Source organism: Microtus pennsylvanicus, chromosome 3 (assembly GCF_037038515.1).
Source record: "Microtus pennsylvanicus isolate mMicPen1 chromosome 3, mMicPen1.hap1, whole genome shotgun sequence".
NCBI classification, from domain to species: Eukaryota; Metazoa; Chordata; class Mammalia; order Rodentia; family Cricetidae; genus Microtus; species Microtus pennsylvanicus.
The window spans coordinates 33,214,695-33,236,088 of record NC_134581.1 but is presented as its reverse complement, the minus strand read 5'-3'; the positions used below and the strand labels follow the sequence as shown (position 1 = coordinate 33,236,088).

The window sequence follows — 21,394 nt, the reverse complement described above, 5'->3', positions numbered from 1 at the left end:
TTTGTGCTTCATGTTTTAAAGTTTTGAGTCTGCCTGGAACTTCAACAATACTCAACACAGGGACAGGTACTGAAGTAAGGACTGATGATGATCTGGAGGGTAGTGTCTTTTCTACCTCTTCCTTGAGGGAGAGACTTCCATACAAGGATGCTTGTTATTCAAAGTTATTCTAGGCTAAACCATATGGGGGCTAAAATCTGCTTCCTAACAATTCCCGAGTCCACACTTCCTCTATCCTCAGAGGTCCTGGTTGCTTAGTTTCTCATTGATGTACTCACCCCAACCTTTACTCTCTGGCCTTTCATTTGGGCTTCAATGGATAGGGCAGTCAGATACACAGTGTTGGGGTCAAAAATGATGCCCTAAAAGCACAGCCTCAAATCATTTTTCTCTCTGATCTTCTCTTCTTTCAGCACCCCCCACTCCATTTTTGCCCAGGCAAGACACAAAAAGCAGAATTCACTTTCCCCAAACCAAGTCAATAGTCAGACTATACATGATCAGTCCGCCTTTCTAGTAGTTAGGAAGAATTTGCTTCTCTTCCTGCTCCTACAGCAGGAACCTGGAGCGGTTTGAACAAAAACAATTAAATGAATATCAAGCCATTTTTAAACGTGTGTGTGTGTGTGTGTGTGTGTGTGTGAAAACTGTCTTTTGTTAGCCCATGCTTCAATTTTTAAATCAAGTTTGATGGCAATACAGAAATCCTCTGCTTTGGTCTAGAGCATAAGCATTACACGTCCCTTGAGTCTATTAATAGATCCAATAAAGACAGAGCCCCTTTTCTCAAGGCCAGGCATGTCTTTACAGGCGACCTCAGTTATCAACACTACTGCGGTGTGATTCTTAACTGAGGGAATAAAGACACTGGGACAAGTCACCAAGGACCGTACCGCCTGATCCTTCTGCCTCCACATCCCAAGGGCTAGGATTACAGACGCCTCATCAACACGTTCAGTTCAGTTCCTGTGGTGTGGTCCTAGAGTACCAACACCCCAGGCTTTGTGCATGCAAGGCAAGTACTCTAGCAGTGGCGCTTCATCCTAAACAGCATGGACATTTATATTATTTCCACCGTTAAACTGAGGAAGGGAAAAGGAATAAGTTTGAAGACCAGGGAGGAAGTTACTTAAAATCCTATTGAGGTGAGTTAGACCAAGATAGCACCGTTGAGCTCTGCTGCCCACAGTGACTGACTTGTTAGAAATGTTCCAAAGCACCCCAAAGCAGTTCCACCAAATGAAGACTAGGTGTTCAGACACAAGAGACTGTGGGTGGGGGAATTTCACATTTAAACATGAAACTGTGTTTGTTTTAAGACAGGCTCCGTGTGTAGCTTAGGGTGATCCTGGAAGCACAATCCTTCTGCCTTAGTCTTCGAATGTGTGTGTGCCACCACTTTTAAGACGTCCTATGTGAGGCTTCTTTGGCTTTGCTTTATTTTGAGTCAGGGTCTTCCTATGTACCTATGTAGCTCAAAATGGCCTAGAATCTTCAAGGTTCAGATATTCTACAAGATCTTTAAGAACCTGTTTCCTACATGAACGCTTGATCTCTTCTTTCGCGTCAGCTACCCTACAGTGCCAAGTATAACATCTTCCCTTAGTGTCTGCCACCTTTATGTTATTGAGTCTTCCTGTGATTTTGATTTCTGCTGGCCATAAAGGCTCCAGAGGATTGAAAGCATGGGTGAAATGGAGACATGAGTGATTCTGTCATGGAGCCTTACCTGTGGAGGACATGCAGAAATCTTTTGAGGATTCATAACTCTAAAGAGCTTTACACCTAAGGTTGCATGCATTTACAGGTGCAAATATATCCTTGATGAAGATGAACATATGGAACTAAAGTATTTTTTTTTGTGTGTGTGTGTCAAAGACTGGAATGAAGAAAATTCTTTCTCCTCTGCCACACTGGACAAAGCTATTAACATTTTTGCACCACTGGTGATCAAACCAAGAGCCTTGTGAATGCTAGGCAGGCAATTTACCTGAATTCAGCAACAGCAATTTATCAATAGTAACATGTACAATTCTGTGTGTGTGGTGCCTGTGATAAAAACCTAGGACCACCTGCACGCTAAGTTTTGAATTTCTTCCTGCAGATTAATACCTGCTACACACATTGATTTATGGTAGTGATTCTCAAACATTAATATGGATAGATGACATGGCCACACTGACTTGAGTCGGTAGCATAAAGAGGAGATGTGAGTGAATTCAGTGCTTGTTTTACTGTCCATACGAATTCTGTTCATCTTTGTTCTCCCTCTCCCACCTTGCATTATCTCCAGGCACTTTAGATCTTACTGAAATGCCTTTTTACGTGGGTGCTGGAGACCTGAACTCGACTCCTCATGCTTGTGTAGAAAGCATTTTTACCAACTAAAATTCTCCCCAGCTCTGGAGAATTAAGTGTTAAAAAAATCAGTACCCAGCTATGGCGTGGGTAACATGGGGGTGGGGGTGCTATAAATCTGAGTCCGCGCTTCTCACACCTACTTACTTTACTCTGCTCCCCACTCAGTCAAAGGCCATTAGAGAAAGGCAGGTTCCAACAGCAGCAACAGCTGGCAAACTCTTCAATAATAATGAACAGGGTGACTGAGTCCTGAGTTCCCCAGGGAAGGAACGTCCTTCTCCAGAACCGGCCTGCCATTTGTTGTATCAGCCTATCAGTAATGAACCAATGACTGAAAAAGGGGGAGAAAGGCACTTTGTGGTAAAGCAGAATGTTTTATCCTTTGACCAGGAGGAGCCGAGTGTCCACCGGCAATGATGTGCACCCATCTGGCTTGCGTCGCCCTTCGGAGGCCTCTTCAACCCTGCACTCCACGTTAAGGAAATTAGATGGGTACTGAGTCCGCGAGGGTAACTAACGGCCTTTGTTAGACCTTTGGCAGAAGCAGGGCTACCTCTGTAGGCTGTGAGGGAGGGTAAAGGTACCTGGCTACCAGCACAAACGCCAAGGACGCCAAGGCACGCTGCCATTCGCAGGCACAAGTGAGGGGCCGGCTCAGATGGCCAAGTGGTCAACGCACCTCTACTGGGCCACAGGGGCCACGCCCCCGTCCCCTCCCACTCCGGCGGCCGAGGACGATGGGCGTGGCTGGGACGGTGCTTGCCACGTGATGGCGGCGATCGCAGCAAGCAGCGCCAAGCGGAGCCTCCGGACGGAGCTGAAGCAGCGTTTGCGGGCCTTGAGCGCGGAGGAACGGCTGCGCCAGTCTCACCTCCTCACCCAGAAGGTGCGAGAAGGCTGCGGGGAGTTAAACGCCTGGAAGCTTGGGCTCGGCCTGCATGTCTGCGCAGGCGCACCTCTCCCCCCCTTTGCGTGCGCGTCCTCGTGGGCGCGCGCTCGCACCTCTGGGCTGGCCCGGTAGGGCTCCTGGCGGACACCCAGTGGGTAGCGCCGCAGATTTTCAGGGCAGGCCGACAGCTCTTTTGCTGTGGTGGATACGCATTGCCGCAAGCTTTAGTAGATGTAGAGAATGTCGAACCACGCCTGCAGATTTCGGTTTAAATTTAATTCATTCACAGGCGTTTAATACCTAGCAGTAAGCCGTTTTTGCTGTGTACTGGGATTATAGAGATGAAAAAGATAAGATCGAGCAGAGGAAGCGGGAGAATGAAAACTTGTAGCGTTAGGGATAAGGCTCAGTGATACAGCTGTTCAAAAATGTGTTATATTTTGTTTGTACATACTTAGACCGTACATTGTATTTGGGTCTGTTTTTCTAGGAGTTTTAAATTGCATCTTCCTATATTATTGGCAAAACTAGAATCTGAGTTTATCTATGGGTAGATTAATTTTCACGTTTTGAGTTAACTGCATCCGCAGTCACTCCTTGGGTTTCTGCTTCTGAGTTAGGGTTGTATCTGGAATCTATTGCCTTCTTTCTTATGTACTTTTTCATCTCAACTTTTTAAAGGGTATCCTCAAATTATGTTTAAAGAAAATACCTATGTGATTGGCAGTCTTTATTTTTAGTTCATATGTATGAATGTTTTGCCTGAATGTATGTATGTATGTGCAGTGTGTGTGTGTGTGTGTGTGTGTGCACGCGCGTGTGCCTGGTGCCTTTGGAGGTCAGAACCATTGGAATGGTTGTAAAGATGGTTGTGAGTCTCTCATGTGTGTGCTCTTAGAATTTGAACCCAGGTTGTCTGCAAGAGCATTAACTGCTGAGCCATCTCTCTAGACCCAACTTTTTAATATAGTTAAAAGATTTTCAACTTCCATTTGAATGCTCAATTGATTTCAAGTTTTTAATTATTTCTTTCTCATTCTGTGCAACATCTATGACTTCCAGTTTTATATCTTGTAACTTAGCTACTGTTCTGTTGCTGTGAAGAGACACCAAGGCAACTTAAAAAAAAAAGAAGCATTTTATTTGGGGTTTGCTTACAGTTTCAGAAGGCTAGTCTGTAATCATGGTGGGAAGCATGGATGAAAGCTTACACCATATCCACAAGATGAAGAGAGGGAGAGAGAGAAAGAAAGAGAGGGAGGGAGAGAGAGAGAGAGAGAGAGAGAGAGAGAGAGAGAGAGAGAGAGAGAGAGAGAGACTGGATTTGCCATGGGCTATGGATTTTGAAACCTCAAAGCCCACTCTTGGGGTCTCTGTAATCCCAAAGGCAAGAAGAGTGTCATTAGTGTGAAACAAGGAAGTCTGGCTCAGCACAACTCACTGACTGGTTTTAGCTCAAGCTTCTAGAGCCCTAGACAGGTCAGTTTGTTTTAGGCATGTTTAAGCACAGCACATTTGGGGGGAAAGTTTTCTAGTGATAATTAGTTCAAACCTGTGTGTATAATAATTAGGGCATGGTTACACTGAAACTCTTTCCAAGGTACATGTGTCTTATTGACCAGATGTGACACGTTAAAGGTCTGGGAAAGATCTGGGGTGCTATTGGTCATCCAGATAGTGCAAAGGTCACCAGGCTATTAACCACCTTTGCTCCCATTTGCGAAGCACATGTGGCATCTCCCATAAAGGGGGGTCCCACTGGCTGAGAAACAGGGCTCAAGATAAGGGTCTAGAGTGGGTGACTGAGACCAACATAAGAATGTGTGAGAACCGTGTCTGGTCTGACGATAGAGATAGTTCAGAGGTCACCAGGCTATTAATCAAATCATTCCCAGCCTCCTGGGCAGAAAACAGATGATACCTCTCTTCCTTCAAAGGACAACCCTTAGTGTTTAACATCCCGGTTTCCCTCCTGCTCATCCGTGTGTAGAAGGACTTTATGTCCTCTACAGCCCACCCTGAGTGACACACCTTCTACAAGAAGGTGCACACCTCCTAATCCTTCCTAAATAGTTCAGCAAATGGGAACACCACATTCAATGTATGAGCCTATGGTGTTCATTCTTACTCAAACCACCACATCTTGATTACTAGTTTTCCTTTGGATCTTTCAGGAATTAGAAAGTAAATTAATTAGAAAGTAGTTCAGCAAATGGGAACACCACATTCAATGTATGAGCCTATGGTGTTCATTCTTACTCAAACCACGACATCTTGATTACTAGTTTTCCTTTGGATCTTTCAGGAATTAGAAAGTAAATTAATTAGAAAGTAAAAAGTCTGGATTGAACATTTTTCTGTGTCTCTGAACATTTTTCCTTATTTTTTTTCTAATTGTCTCTCTGTGCAGATGGTAGTGAAGCCTTTACCACTGAATGAAACCCCTGGTTTTTCTTATCTGCACATATTTATGAATGAAAGTGTGTTGGCTACAAGATTCCCTCTGCTTTTGTAGGCACAGGTTAGAATTCTAAGAGAAGAGTGGATTCTGCCTTCCTCCTGGGCCCATGTTTTAGTGCTGCTTTGTCTGTAAATACTGTCTCTCCCTCCCTCTGTCTTACAGGACTTAGATTTCTGCTTCTTTGTCTTCTTTGTTAAGATGAGTTCCCTTTTATCCTCCCTTCTTAACAAATAGCATGTAGATGGGCTGAAGGAAGACAGGCAAATGCATATGCATAGTCTCACACTGAATTCCAGCTGTGAATCTTACTGCTTATTCAGCTCATGGTTCTCTCCGCTCTGCCTTAGAGAGATTAAGAGAAATACTTTCTTGTATAATAAAGGGTGTCAAAGTCTTAGGCCTACTCCAGATCTGGGCAGCCCCCTTTCCCTTTGTTCCGCTTCTGCCCAGCCTCCTGACAGCTTTACAGCTTCTCAGAAACCAGGGGTTGACTTTCTTCTGTAGCCCTGATTTGATATGCTTTGCTTGACTTCTCTCTTCCTTTGTATTAAATGTAACTTGGCTTTCTTTACTTGTATCTTCCTGCCAGTCATACTGTAAGCGGCTTTTGCATTGTCCTTCCTTTAGCTTGGAGGACAGGGGAGAGCAGAAAAGGAATGGAGAACAAAAGGGAGTTAAGGGCCAGCTTCTGAGTCTCGGTAAGTTCCTAGGTTTAAAACTTAGCTCCTTTTGCCTGATGAGGGATTCCACTAAATAAGGATTCTTATACCAGGAGCCCCGTGGCCCCATTTTAATGAACTTTGTGAACACCCTCTTGAATGGAGTAGCATTGGTAGAGCTAAGAGACGGTTATAAAGCATGGTCTCTGTGGGAGCTTGTGAACTGATTCAGAATCCTTTATTTAGGACACAGAAGCAGTGATTCACTTATGATTTACCTCATATAGACTGAAGTGCTGAGTTGTGTATCACTCTAAATGTAGAAAAGGTTCTGCAGAGGTCAGGAAGGTTCGGCTTAAACGGGTAAAATTGATGGGAGAAATGCCCAGTAATCCAAAGTTTGGGAAAATGGGTGAGATTCAAATTCCAAAGAGAAAATAAACCAGAAATCCTCTGACATGTACTGGGAGCTGGGATCACTTCAGGAATTCTGGAGATAGACAGCTTTTCCACTTCATGTCTTCTTAATGGTTAATGATGCAGACAGTAGGCCTAGCAGAGAGGTAAAGGGATCATCAGATTTGCAAATGTTGAGTCTTGAAATAAAAAGCAGGCATCAGAACATAGCATGAACTCACTGTATCACTTTACTTGGGAAAGCTGTGATGAAAGGGAGAAATTGGTCAGTGGAGTTTCTGGCTTATGAAAAATATAGTCTTAAAAACTATAATTGCTTTCATTTCCCACTTAGGTGATTGCCCACAGTCAGTATCAAAATTCCAAAAGAATTTCCATCTTTTTGAGCATGCAAGATGAAATTGAGACAGAAGAGATAATCAAGGACATTTTCAAACAAGGCAAAATCTGCTTCATCCCTCGGTACCGATTCCAGAGCAATCACATGGACATGGTGAGATTAGCATCACCTGAAGAGATCTCTTTACTTCCAAAAACATCCTGGAACATTCATCAGCCTAGTGAAGGAGATGTTCGGGAGGAGGCCTTATCCACTGGTAAGGCTTCGTTTCTCACACCAAAACACTTACCTAGATGCAGCCTATATCTTCTGACCTTAGATACTAAGTGTGGTTGGGCTTGGCTAGTTTGGGGGAATTGATGTCTTTGAATGTTTTATACATCAAACGTAAGTATCAAGTAAAAAAGTAAAAAAAATTGAAAATATTGAAGTTCAGGAGTTCATCTTGAAAATGTGCGTTCCCAATATGGGTTTATTCATTTTCACCCTCTGCTCTTTATTCATGCCGTGTTTGTGGCACCGAAGGCTTTTGCTCCCGTGATACTTGCAACCCACATCGCAGTGAAATGGGGTATGATACTTTAGATTCTCTCAGTTGTGGTATAAGGCAGAGAGATCTCTGCAGTTGCTTGTGGAAATGTGTGAGCAGGCAGGCTCGCTGTTTGTTTCTTCCTAACGTCACGTTCTCAGTGTGCAGTTTTACTTACATCAGCAGTTTAGAATGCGGCAGGTTTAGTGCTAAAGCATAAAGGTGAGCTTCCCTGTTTGAGATGTGCTGATTGGAGGTCAGATTGCCTCTGCTGCAGCCTTTGTGGTCTGCTCGTCTTTCTGGTTTGCTTCTGTTATTTCGGTTTAGAAAGGGGTGAACTTATGTACTCTCAGTTGCAATTATGAGTGTTCTCAAGCAAAAAGTTCATACAAGGCATTGTTGTTTTAGGCTTACAGCGTACCAGCCCAGCTGGTAAATGAAATAGAGGGGCTATATCTTGATTGAATTTAAACTGAGAGCTGCCTAGACAATTTGATCATCTGGGAGTCCTTCCATTGAGAATTTATAGCCTGATTCAACCTTAATCAACTTGGCTTAAACACAAGTAGGATAATATTGGGGCAGAAACTAAAGACTACAAAGAACAGCCAGCCTTAAATGTGTCTGGATTGGTTGGTGTCCTTAGGAGTCAGTCTGTCTTTGCTGTGACTCTGTATCTGCAATAGCTTCATGTCTACTGTGGTCCTTGGCAGCTTGGACTTGGAGATCACCTTTTCAGCTAGAATTTTTAGCAGAAAAGAGCAAGTCTGGTTTTCTAACAGTCTCAATAAAATTCTGGTCTTAACCGTCATTTCCCCACGGCCTGGGTTGTACATGACCATTTCTGACTAGTTTTCCATGATCAGGGAAGAGGGCCTATGACCACCTCTCCAGCCCTCTTCAACCACTAAGCTGAATGGTGGGGCTGAGGTGTGAGTGGCATGTGCTGTTCTAGAACAAAAGAGAATGGATAGGACACTGTCAGTCGTCAGACTCCCCGTAGTGTTAGCCATTTCTGAGATCCTGGAGAACAGACCCTTGCCTATAATGTTTAGTGATGGTTTTATTGTCTGATTTTTCTGAGACATTTTAAGAATTCATGTCTGTGTGAGAATACCCAAGACACAACTTAAATCGGTGACTGTGATGATTTTATAGCACTGCACTGTAGCATTTTATGGTCTTAAAGGGGCACCCTGGGGGCAGGGTCTATGACTATACCCCTCTAGGTTGAGCAGATCAGTACCTTGGGGGAGGCTAGAGTCACTCATTCAGAAGGGTTCCCATTCAGCTCTCCTGTTTCCTTCTTTATTAGGACTGTGTGGTACCAGCAAGATTTTGGGAAGACAGTGGGTGTAGGTTTCATGCAAATAAATAAACGTCAGCACAAAGTCGTGATAGGCTAAAGAAATTTGAATTGTGTCACAAAATGTGTGAAAATGTTATCTTATCTTGGTTTGTTTTGTTTTGAGATGGTGTGGTGATTTAAAAGAAAATGGCCCCCAAAGGAAGTGACACTATTAGGAGATGTAACTTTGTTAAAGTGGCTAAGGCCTCATTGGAGGAACTGTGTCACTGTGGAGGTGGCCTTTGAGTCTCATATAAGCTTAAGCTATACCCAAAAGATGTCTCAGACCACTTTCTTTTCCTGTGCAAGATGTAGAACTTAGCTACCTCTCCAGCACCATGTCTGCCTGCTTGCCGCCATGTCCCGCCATAATGATAATGGGCTGAACCTCTGAAAGTGTAAGCCACCAATCAAATGTTTCTCCTTTATAAGTGTTACCATGGTCATGGCATCTCTTCACAGCAATAGAAACCCCAACTAAGACAGACATTGTATAGCCCAGGCTGGTTTAGAATTCGCAATCCACCTGCCTCAGCCTTCAAGGATTATAGACTTGCATAGCCATTTGGCTGGTAAATATTTATTAAACACTTAGTCCCGTGGATCTCAACCTTCCCAATGCGGCAAGCCTTTAATATAGTTCCTCATGTTGCGGTGACCCCAACCATAACATTATTTTCATTGCTATTTCATAACTGTAACTTTGCTACTTTTATGAATTGTAATGTAAATATCCTATATTCCAACCTTTGTGAAAGGCTCATTTGACCTGAGAAAAATTTGCTACCCACAGACAAGCATGATGGAGACTTAGTTCCCACAGTAGTGGCGTTAACTAGCCTTTTGTTCTCACAGAGGCAGGTGTTTGCTTGCATGTCATAGCTCCTCTTCTCTGAGCTGTCCTGGTCAGCTTGTGTTAAACATCAAGATGTCCCACTATTCCTGAATTCCATAGTTCTACATTTATTCTTTTTATTATATTTCTGTTCATAGCTAGCTTATGTCCATAAAATTATTCTTGTCTCTCTTTTTACAACCCTGTAATTTTCAAGTATTATCAGGTTTTTCTTTGCCGTATATTAGTATGCAGTGCATCCATGTGGTATGTGTATATGTGTGTGGACAAGTGTGTATGCCCATGTGCAGGAGTAGAAACCACCGGACGGTGTTGCGTTCCTGCTCTCTCACTCTCTACACTATTGCTCTGAAGCAGGGTCTCTCACTGAGTCTGGAACTAGGCTGGCATCTCGCAGGCCCCAGTGAATCCTCCCATTTCTTCCACTTCATAATGCTGGGTTACAGACACAGCCACACCTGGCTTTTTCCATTGGTGCTAGGGTTTGAGATCAGGGCCTCACATTATGCAGCAAGCATTCTTAGCCACTCAGACATTTCCTCAGCCCCTCTTTGTAAAATTTCTATTTCCTGCTTCGAAGCCGAGCCATCTTTTGTCTCTAACTTTTGATACATCTTTTCTCCTAGAGAGAATTTCAAGCTGGTTCCCTCATCCTATTAATTCCTCTCAATTGCCTTTTTACACAGCTTACCCATCTGTTAGGTGTTTTCTTGTACGCTGTGATCATCTATATCTCTGGCTGAAAGTACTTGCTGCTGATCTGCTGTAGCCAAAAGCAGCGACATTGGACAACTCCAAAGTTCAGGCCACTGTTTGAACTAGTATTTCCCCATGCTCCCTGCTCCTCCCCAGTGCGTTCTGGTTCCTTTCCTTCTGCTGAAGGACAGCATTTCATAACAGTGGGCAATGAGAGATTCAGAACTGATCTCCGGTTTTACTCATTTCTCACTGTGTGACTTCAGCCCCTGAACTCGAGTTTCAGATACCTCACAGGGACATGGAGCCCTTGAAGCCTGCCCATGGGTTGTTACAGAGCTTCAGCAAGATAATGGCTAAGAGGTAGTAAGGGCGTGGCAGGTGCTCAGTGAAGGTGCCCTTGCTGCTGTGGCTGCTGTTTGGCTGGGGTCGAGTTGTCTGTGAAAGTGAGGCTTGCTGTTTCCCAGACTAGAACATGTCATCCATTTCTTTAGGATAGAATTTTGCAGTTCAGTGCCTGAGATCACTGGCTTTCAAGTTGCAATCTGGGTTCACTTCTTTAGCAGTTGAGCAAATCACTTAGTATATGAAAGCACCCCAGAGTTGGGAATACTAAAACTGTTTTGTAACAGGGTAAAGTAGGATGATATACAATTGAATACTATACAGTGTGTTGTCATGAGGAATTAATAAGACAAAGCCATCACCATTAAGTGCTGAGTATTTTTCCTGGCTCTCTCAACATCCTAGTCTTTTTCTTCTGTGATTCTTAAATCCTTGGCGCTTACTGTTGATCCCTCATGCTTCATTATTTCTTTTTGTGCTAGTACACTTTAATCTCTTCAGGGGCCAAGATCTTAGTCTAAGATACTCTGCCCCTGGTACCCTAGTATTATATGGTTTATAGTGTGTATAGCCATCCTGGCAGTAATGAAGAGAGGTCTAAGGAGACATGCAGTGCCTTTTCTTCAGCTATCAGGTTACTGAAGCAGTGCCCCCCCCCCAAATTGGAATTCCCCCAGAAAACTCATGCCAGGAGATAGAAAAAAACTGAAGCCCATGCCAGCCAGAGAAGGAACTTGTCTGCCAGGAAGAGATGTCACACAGTTCTGACAACTTTCCAGACTACCTTGCATGAGAGACTAGAGCTGGCTCAGTGATGGGGCAATGACCCCAACCTGAGTGGGACTGTTTATTTATATGCAACTCTTGCCTGCTATTTAAACATAAACGTTGGGACTGGCGAGATGGCTCAGTAGGTAAAGGTTGCTTGTCACTGCGCTGAGGACTTGAATTTGATCCTGGAACCCCTATGTAGACTCATACAACTTGACTTCTGACTCCCTACATGTTCTGTAGCATGTGTTGCCCTCCCTCATGACTAACTGAATAACTAGCGAAATAAGTAATGCATGCAAGAAAATAAATGTAAATCTCATGTCAAGACCTGAAGAAGGATTGTGTAGGGCAGAGTTTATTGAATTTCTTTATTTCTTTTTCTTCTCAGTGTGGCCACATTGGATTAATCTTCTTTCCCTGCTTTTTATTATTGTCTGTTTAAACTGACTGAGGGCAGCGACTGAGCCTGACTTGTTCTGGTTGCTAGGGTCTGTGCTCTGACCTCAACAACTCTAGCAACATGTTGATTCATACTGGAAATTTCTCAAAGTGAATCCAGTATTTATTATAAATTCAAAGAATGCTTATATCAATGAATAGATGACCAGTCCTTTATAACCATGAAAGAAAATCTGAAATTTCAAAGTTACAAGCAATGCATGGGAATTGTTTTATAGTTGCTGTGATTTTTAAACTTATATCATGTGTAAAATGTCAACATTATCCCTGGGTTGGGCAGGGCCTTCCTGGGAGATAGTCTTGAAATTTATCTTCTCTCCAGACTGGTCTTGGGAAAGTCGCTGAGTTAAGAGAAACACGGAATGATCTCTGGCTGCTGATGCTGGCAGATCTGCAGTGGAGGCTGGTAATTGGCGTGGATACCTTGCGTATTTATCGTGCTAAAGGTCTGTTAAAGGCTGATGAGAAACAAAACCTGCAGTTTTGTTACTGGAGTGTTTAGGGTCGAAAGCCTGGGTTCTAGAAGGCTCAATAAGCCAGGCTTGGCCACCTATCTCCAGTTCTTCATGAGAGGACAAGCAGAAAAGAGTTCCTCCTCTGACTGGCACCAGGCCTTTCCCTACTTGCTGCACGACATTACTAGAGAAATTCCAGTTCCCCGGCGGTGACTGTTTCAATTGTCTGACGGCAGGGATGACCACAACCTTCTCTCTTTAGAACATCTTTGTTCCTGCTAGGTGGTTACAGCTTGTTTGTGTCAAGGTGACCTACTCCACCATGCTTCTTTCTGTACCCCAGGGGTACACTGGCCTCTGGGTACATTGAGTTGCTAGGCCCCAGATTAGATGAAGATAACACACCTGCCATATTTCTTCTTTTGTAGGTCAAACAAATGTGTTAATTTTTAGACTGAAAGCCTGGGGCGGCACCTAGGCCCAAGAACCGGGCCAGACTGTCACAGCTACAGCGTTCTCAGCAAGCTGGTGATAACTCGGGGACACTGCCATGCAGATGACTATCATCTGCTCAGGAGAACTTTTGGTTTCGGTATAGTTTTTGCTAAACGAAGAAGTACGTTGCTAAAGCTCCCATGTGATTGGCATTTGATGTGGTTTGTAACAGCCTTTGTCTTACAGGAAGTATGCTTGCCAACTTATAGCCATCTTGTTAATCCTGAGATTCGAAAGAGAAAAACCACTTCTACAGTTTCAAGCCAAGTACTGACTTGTGGGCCCTTTTAAGGACAAATCTGTTCAATCACCATATTTTCTGTAGAGCTTTGTACAACTCCCAGCATCCCAGGAATTTGCCTGGTCTTTGGGCAGGTGGGGCTTGCAGGTTAATTTTGGTCTTACAATGTCTCCTTTATACAACAGAAATGTTATTAATTGATTTTTTTTTTGAATTTTTGAAACAGCTTGTCTTAGCTAAAAATAAACAGCTATCGTTTTTACGTACACTTTTGTACATTTCTCTGTCACGATGGCAGTTGCGGTGGCTTCCTTCCCTGGACCAGAGAGGAAATTTCCTTCAGATTTACAAGTTTGTAAAGCAGAACAACTGGAAATTAGAAAGCAGACCGAATCCTTACAATCCTTGTACACTCTCCGCTGTATTCCAGTGAGTTAGCTGTAGCCCAGAGAGGTGGAGTGACTTTTTAAAGGACATACAGGCAGTTAACCAGAGTGGGAGGCCACCCAGTTCTGTTTTTCACTCTAGTGCATCTCCCTTGTGCAGTGAGGGCTCAGGTGGCCCAGGCAGGTCTCGAGCTTACTTACTGCATAGCCGAGGGTGGCTGTGAATTTATGCTCCTCCCACATCTACCATCCAGATGCTTGGATTTCAGGCCTCTGCCACCATGCCCAGTTTGTGCCATGCTGGAAAGTGAACTGCAGCTTCTTGCAGACAAGCTCACGAGCTGCTCATGAATTCATCTCTTTCTGTAGCCGTTTTGTACTCAACTAAGCACAGAGAAGTCAGCTTTGGATTTTAATTTGAACGGTAGGTGCACGCTTGTTAGGTTTCCCTGGATCTCTATCAGAACGTTCTGTTTTATCTTTTGTAGCAGCGACTGTAGAATACATCCTGATTTTCCCAAGTGGTAATTTACTTCTGGTTAACTCCCAGTGCATTGAGGTGAAAAGATCCTTCCCTTAGGGATTGCGGTCAATCCTTGCCAAGTGGGTTAGCCTGCTGAATGTCTGTTTAGGCACAATGATTCATTAATGTGCTATTAAACACTTGCTTTTTCTCTAAAGGACTAAGCCGGGTGATGCAGAACTTTCTTTGTAAACCTGAAGCTCTTAGAGTACTTTTCCCATTCCTTTCTTATTGCCTGTGAGTAAAACCATAAAATTATGATTAGGTTTAAGTTTATGTACACATTCAATTATTAGAATCCCCAGACTTTTAAAAAGAAGTAATCAATTAATAAAATTAGTTATAATATATTGTAGTATTTCCTAGAAATTGTGTTGAATTTTTTTAATTGAAAAATCAGAGTAAAAGGAGATTTTACATAAACCTTATCTGTAAATGAGTTTGCGTTTACCTTTGTTGACCTTAACAGACGCTGAATTCTTTTCCACAGGGTAATGAAGCCTACTCACTAGCTGCCTTTCTTGAAATATTCTTGCAAATGTGACCTTACCTCAGCATAGCATTACTCTACCATGTGGAAGTCGTTTTCATTGCCTAGAAACTAATTCCAGATTCTATGGCAAGGAAGAAGAAAAGAGGTGCTTCATATTTTCCCCCTTCTCTTTTGGGGGGTTGGGTCCGCTACCTTCATTCATCTGTTTACCTCGACTGAATGTCACCCTTCTTCTCTGACTGCTGGAGTCTTTCATCTTTCTTTTGGGTGAGAGGGAAGTGGAGTCTATCGTCTAGATTGGCCTTACACTTAGAATCTTGAACATCAGCTTCCAAAGCTGAGACTGACTGTGAACCACTCTGCCCAGTTCCTTCTCAAATCCTAGCCATTGTCACGGCCTTAACCTTATAGACTTCTGCTCCTTTGCATCTACCTAGCACGGACTTTGATGTCAGGTGTGTACAACTCTTCCTTGTTTATGCCATACTGGGGATCGAACCCCGGTCTTCTCTTCATGCATGTGAGGCTAGCAGATTGTTTTTTTTTTTTTAAAGAGTATTAGTTGTTGTCATGAAGTACTAGCCATATGTGGTGATTATTGAATGATCTCTTCTTCTGATAGGGTCACAGCTGGACTTTATTTCTAGCATAGTATAATATAGGCAGGTAAACTAATTCAGTGAATCTCAACATTCCTAACACTGCAACCCTGTAATACAGTTCCTCATGCCATGGTATCCCCCAACCATAAATTTTTTTTTTTTTTTGGTTTGTTTTTCGAGAAAGGGTTTCTCTGTGGCTTTGGAGCCTGTCCTGGAACTAGCTCTTGTAGACCAGGCTGGTCTCGAACTCACATAAATTATTTTTGTTGCTACTGCAGAAATTTAATTTTTCTACTGTTCAAATCATGATATAAATGTCTGATATGCAAAATATCTGATATGTGACCCTGTGAAAGCATCATTCAACCGCCAGGTTGAGAACCACTTGTCTAACTCTAGAGACCATTGAAACATCTGTGCTTTGTTCAATAGATTTATTTTCTTAACTTCTTTTTGTGGTTACCATGCTGAGGGGTTAAGGATGTAGAGGGCCAGGGGTCCAGTGGATAGGTGGGGTGGGGAGTATCAGTGTTGGTAAGGGTGATTGGTTAAGGAGGAAAGGGCTGGTTAAAGTTAGCTGGGTGAGACACAGTCCTTGAGCATTCAGAGTTGGGGTCAGGGACTATGAGGAGTTTCTCATGTGGACAGGGATATGAAAGGACACAGAGGTGATGCCCAGCTCTTCTTCCCCTCCCCAGGGATCTTCCTTTCCTTCCCTGTTCTTCTCTCCTACTGTCTCTGTCTTCCCTCTGTTTCCTTCAGCTCTTTGCTTTCCCCCTTCCTCTCCTTGTTATCTATGCCTTACCTACTCTTTTTATAAATCATTCAAGCAATCAATATTTTGTCCTTGTTATGACCTTGCTATTAACCCGTAATTATTTCTTTATTCCGTATTCATCCATTTATAATACAAAGGTAATAGTAGTTAATATTTTGATAGAAATGATTTTGGTCTCATTGTTAACTGATTTATCTTAATAGTATTAGATGCTTCATTGACCCAAGCAATATTTAACATTATTATATGTCCTAACCATTTTCTTATCTATTCCCCTTGAGTAAGAAAATATTGGCACAAATACTTTAGAACTTTTGGAATTTATTAAAAATTTCTTTGTTGGTTAATATATTTGATTTAGTTAGTAATGGCATTGGACTATAAGAAAAAGAAATCTTATAAAGTACAGTTTAAACAACGAAGGGGCTTATCTATTACTTGTTTTTTATGCAATGAGAATAGACTTTCAGTGGCATGTGGTTGTTGACATTGGCCTCTCAGTTTAAGGAGGTGAAAGTGTGGGCTACCATTTTCTTGGCAATTCTTTCCTACTGGGAAATGGCTTCTGTGGATCCAGCCATCACATCTGTAATGAGCAAGAAGGAAAACGGAGCTGATGGCACTGGATGAATGTTAGCTGTCCCTACTGCAGGAGGTTTTTCTGCAGATCTTTACATCTCATTGGCTTTAACTATAACAAGCCTAAATATAGGGAACCCAGGGATTTTCTCTCATTTATATATTTTTAGACAGATTATAGGATGGTATTGGGTCAGTAGATAGCATTTCTTATCAGTCATAGTTTTGTAGACTTGCAAAACAGTTTGTGTTTTTGTGTAGGGGACAAAGTAAGCTCTATGGCTGTATGCTCAGGTGAATTTCATTCCTGGGCTTATAAATGGCATCACCTAAACTGGCAACAGCCGCAAGAGGAGGAAGACACAGCTTTGTATGGCTCCACCTGAGGATTTCCTCTCAGAGATCTCCACTCCAGTGAAGCCAATATTCTTGACGCCATCACAGGAACGATTTATAGGACAAACAGTTTGAAATAGAGTTGGGCCTTTATTGGGAAAGTTTTTAGTATACATTTGAGTACCAATACTGCGAGAGTAGGGTGAAGAGGGAGAAGGGGAGGGGAGACAGCGATAAACAGATGCATTTAGGAAAAAGACAATACACACTTAAGTGTACACATGGACATCTCAGTGGTGAGCTGCCCTTAAGTGTCTTAGGATAGCTGTGTAAACATTCTGGTGGCTTTTAAAGTTACATTATTCCAGGTCTAAAGAGATGGCTCTGCAGTTCAGAGTGGGTTCTTCTCTTGTGGAAGACCTGAGCTCCGTTTCCGGTACCCACATCAGGCGGCTCTAAAGGGCCCAACTCCCTCTTCTGGCCTGCACAGGCATCTGTACTCACATGCACTTACCCACACAAAATTAGAAATTGTAAAATAAATCTTTAAAGTTAATGTTTCAATATTCAAAGCGTTCAGAGAGTAAGTTAAGATGTTTTGGTATATTTGTTCTGTCAGAAACTTTTATTTTCTTTTGTAAATAGTTTCTGAGGTACATTGAATGGGATTACTGGCTGATAAGATAAAGGCACAAGTAAGTCCAAAGAGTTAACAGAATATTTTAGCATAGTATCCTCCGTGTGTCCCTGTACCCCATTCTTGCGTCTGCACATTTCCTTTAATGTATTTTAAGTGTATTTTAACTAGTTTATACTTGTTATTATTGTATGCAGATTTTTTTCCTTTTTATATAATGCATATATGTATATTCAGTGGGGGGAGTGTGTGTTTGTGTTGTGTGTGTGAGTGTTTTGCTAGATAGCACCTGGAAGTCATTATTGTCTTTATCCACCCCCTTCCCTTCCCCCAGCCCCCCCATGCTGTGACCACACAATGTTTCATAGCTGGTTACTTCCCCCCCCCCCCATGCTGTGACTACACAATGTTTCACAGCTGGTTACTTCCCCCCCCATGCTGTGACCACACAATGTTTCACAGCTGGTTACTTCCCCCAGCCCCCCCCCCATGCTGTGACCACACAATGTTTCACAGCTGGTTACTTCCCCCAGGCCCCCCCCCCATGCTGTGACCACACAATGTTTCACAGCTGGTTACTTCCCCCCCCCCATGCTGTGACCACACAATGTTTCACAGCTGGTTACTTCCCCCAGCCCCCCATGCTGTGACCACACAATGTTTCACAGCTGGTTACTTCCCCCCCCCCATGCTGTGACCACACAATGTTTCACAGCTGGTTACTTCCCCCCCCCCATGCTGTGACCACACAATGTTTACAGCTGGTTACTTCCCCCCCCCCCATGCTGTGACCACACAATGTTTCACAGCTGGTTACTCCCCCCCCCCATGCTGTGACCACACAATGTTTCACAGCTGGTTACTTCCCCCCAGCCCCCCATGCTGTGACCACACAATGTTTCACAGCTGGTTACTTCCCCCCCCCATGCTGTGACCACACAATGTTTCACAGCTGGTCACTTCCCCCCCCCCCCCATGCTGTGACCACACAATGTTTCACAGCTGGTTACTTCCCCCCCCCATGCTGTGACCACACAATGTTTCGCAGCTGGTTACTTCCCCCAGCCCCCCCCCCCATGCTGTGACCACACAATGTTTCACAGCTGGTTACTTCCCCCCCCCATGCTGTGACCACACAATGTTTCACAGCTGGTTACTTCCCCCCAGCCCCCCATGCTGTGACCACACAATGTTTCACAGCTGGTTACTTCCCCCCCCCCATGCTGTGACCACACAATGTTTCACAGCTGGTTACTTCCCCCCCCCCATGCTGTGACCACACAATGTTTCACAGCTGGTTACTTCCCCCCAGCCCCCCATGCTGTGACCACACAATGTTTCACAGCTGGTTACTTCCCCCCCCCATGCTGTGACCACACAATGTTTCACAGCTGGTTACTTCCCCCCCCCCATGCTGTGACCACACAATGTTTCACAGCTGGTTACTTCCCCCCCCCATGCTGTGACCACACAATGTTTCACAGCTGGTTACTCCCCCCCCATGCTGTGACCACACAATGTTTCACAGCTGGTTACTTCCCCCCCCCCATGCTGTGACCACACAATGTTTCACAGCTGGTTACTTCCCCCCCCCATGCTGTGACCACACAATGTTTCACAGCTGGTTACTCCCCCCCCCCATGCTGTGACCACACAATGTTTCACAGCTGGTTACTCCCCCCCCCATGCTGTGACCACACAATGTTTCACAGCTGGTTACTTCCCCCCCCCATGCTGTGACCACACAATGTTTCACAGCTGGTTACTTCCCCCCCCCATGCTGTGACCACACAATGTTTCACAGCTGGTTACTTCCCCCCAGCCCCCCATGCTGTGACCACACAATGTTTCACAGCTGGTTACTTCCCCCCCCCCCATGCTGTGACCACACAATGTTTCACAGCTGGTTACTTCCCCCCAGCCCCCCCCCCCATGCTGTGACCACACAATGTTTCACAGCTGGTTACTTCCCCCCAGCCCCCCATGCTGTGACCACACAATGTTTCACAGCTGGTTACTTCCCCCCCCATGCTGTGACCACACAATGTTTCACAGCTGGTTACTTCCCCCCCCCATGCTGTGACCACACAATGTTTCACAGCTGGTTACTTCCCCCCCCCATGCTTTGACCACACAATGTTTCACAGCTGGTTACTCCCCCCCCATGCTGTGACCACACAATGTTTCACAGCTGGTTACTTCCCCCCCCCCATGCTGTGACCACACAATGTTTCACAGCTGGTTACTTCCCCCCCCCATGCTGTGACCACACAATGTTTCACAGCTGGTTACTCCCCCCCCCATGCTGTGACCACACAATGTTTCACAGCTGGTTACTCCCCCCCCCATGCTGTGACCACACAATGTTTCACAGCTGGTTACTTCCCCCCCCCATGCTGTGACCACACAATGTTTCACAGCTGGTTACTTCCCCCCCCCATGCTGTGACCACACAATGTTTCACAGCTGGTTACTTCCCCCCAGCCCCCCATGCTGTGACCACACAATGTTTCACAGCTGGTTACTTCCCCCCCCCCCCCCCCATGCTGTGACCACACAATGTTTCACAGCTGGTTACTTCCCCCCAGCCCATGCTGTGACTACACAATGTTTCACAGCTGGTTACTCCCCCCCCCCATGCTGTGACCACACAATGTTTCACAGCTGGTTACTTCCCCCCCCCCCCATGCTGTGACCACACAATGTTTCACAGCTGGTTACTTCCCCCCCCCCATGCTGTGACCACACAATGTTTCACAGCTGGTTACTCCCCCCCCCCATGCTGTGACCACACAATGTTTCACAGCTGGTTACTTCCCCCCCCCATGCTGTGACCACACAATGTTTCACAGCTGGTTACTTCCCCCCCCCATGCTGTGACCACACAATGTTTCACAGCTGGTTACTTCCCCCCAGCCCCCCATGCTGTGACCACACAATGTTTCACAGCTGGTTACTTCCCCCCAGCCCATGCTGTGACCACACAATGTTTCACAGCTGGTTACTTCCCCCCCCCATGCTGTGACCACACAATGTTTCACAGCTGGTTACTCCCCCCCCATGCTGTGACCACACAATGTTTCACAGCTGGTTACTTCCCCCCCCCCCATGCTGTGACCACACAATGTTTCACAGCTGGTTACTTCCCCCCCCCATGCTGTGACCACACAATGTTTCACAGCTGGTTACTTCCCCCCCCCATGCTGTGACCACACAATGTTTCACAGCTGGTTACTTCCCCCCAGCCCCCCATGCTGTGACCACACAATGTTTCACAGCTGGTTACTTCCCCCCAGCCCCCCATGCTGTGACCACACAATGTTTCACAGCTGGTTACTTCCCCCCAGCCCCCCATGCTGTGACCACACAATGTTTCACAGCTGGTTACTTCCCCCCCCCATGCTGTGACCACACAATGTTTCACAGCTGGTTACTCCCCCCCCATGCTGTGACCACACAATGTTTCACAGCTGGTTACTCCCCCCCCCATGCTGTGACTACACAATGTTTCACAGCTGGTTACTTCCCCCCCCATGCTGTGACCACACAATGTTTCACAGCTGGTTACTTCCCCCCCCATGCTGTGACCACACAATGTTTCACAGCTGGTTACTCCCCCCCCCATGCTGTGACCACACAATGTTTCACAGCTGGTTACTTCCCCCCCCATGCTGTGACCACACAATGTTTCACAGCTGGTTACTTCCCCCCCCCCATGCTGTGACCACACAATGT

General features: G+C 44.8%; 1 protein-coding gene across 2 annotated transcripts in view; it reads left to right on the top strand.

Moving 5' to 3' along the window:
- The first annotated feature begins 3,086 nt into the window (after positions 1-3,086).
- Positions 3,087-21,394, top strand: part of Mthfs (methenyltetrahydrofolate synthetase) — a 33,397-nt gene continuing 15,089 nt past the window's right edge. The window contains exons 1-2 of one of the 2 annotated variants that reach the window (XM_075965028.1): positions 3,087-3,247; positions 7,122-7,383. In XM_075965028.1, the coding sequence (XP_075821143.1) occupies positions 3,131-3,247; positions 7,122-7,383 (379 nt within the window). In that variant the 5' untranslated portion in view covers positions 3,087-3,130. Of the gene's footprint in view, positions 3,248-6,307; positions 6,410-7,121; positions 7,384-21,394 lie in introns of those variants that run through there. The other variant, XM_075965029.1, reaches the window with a different exon arrangement.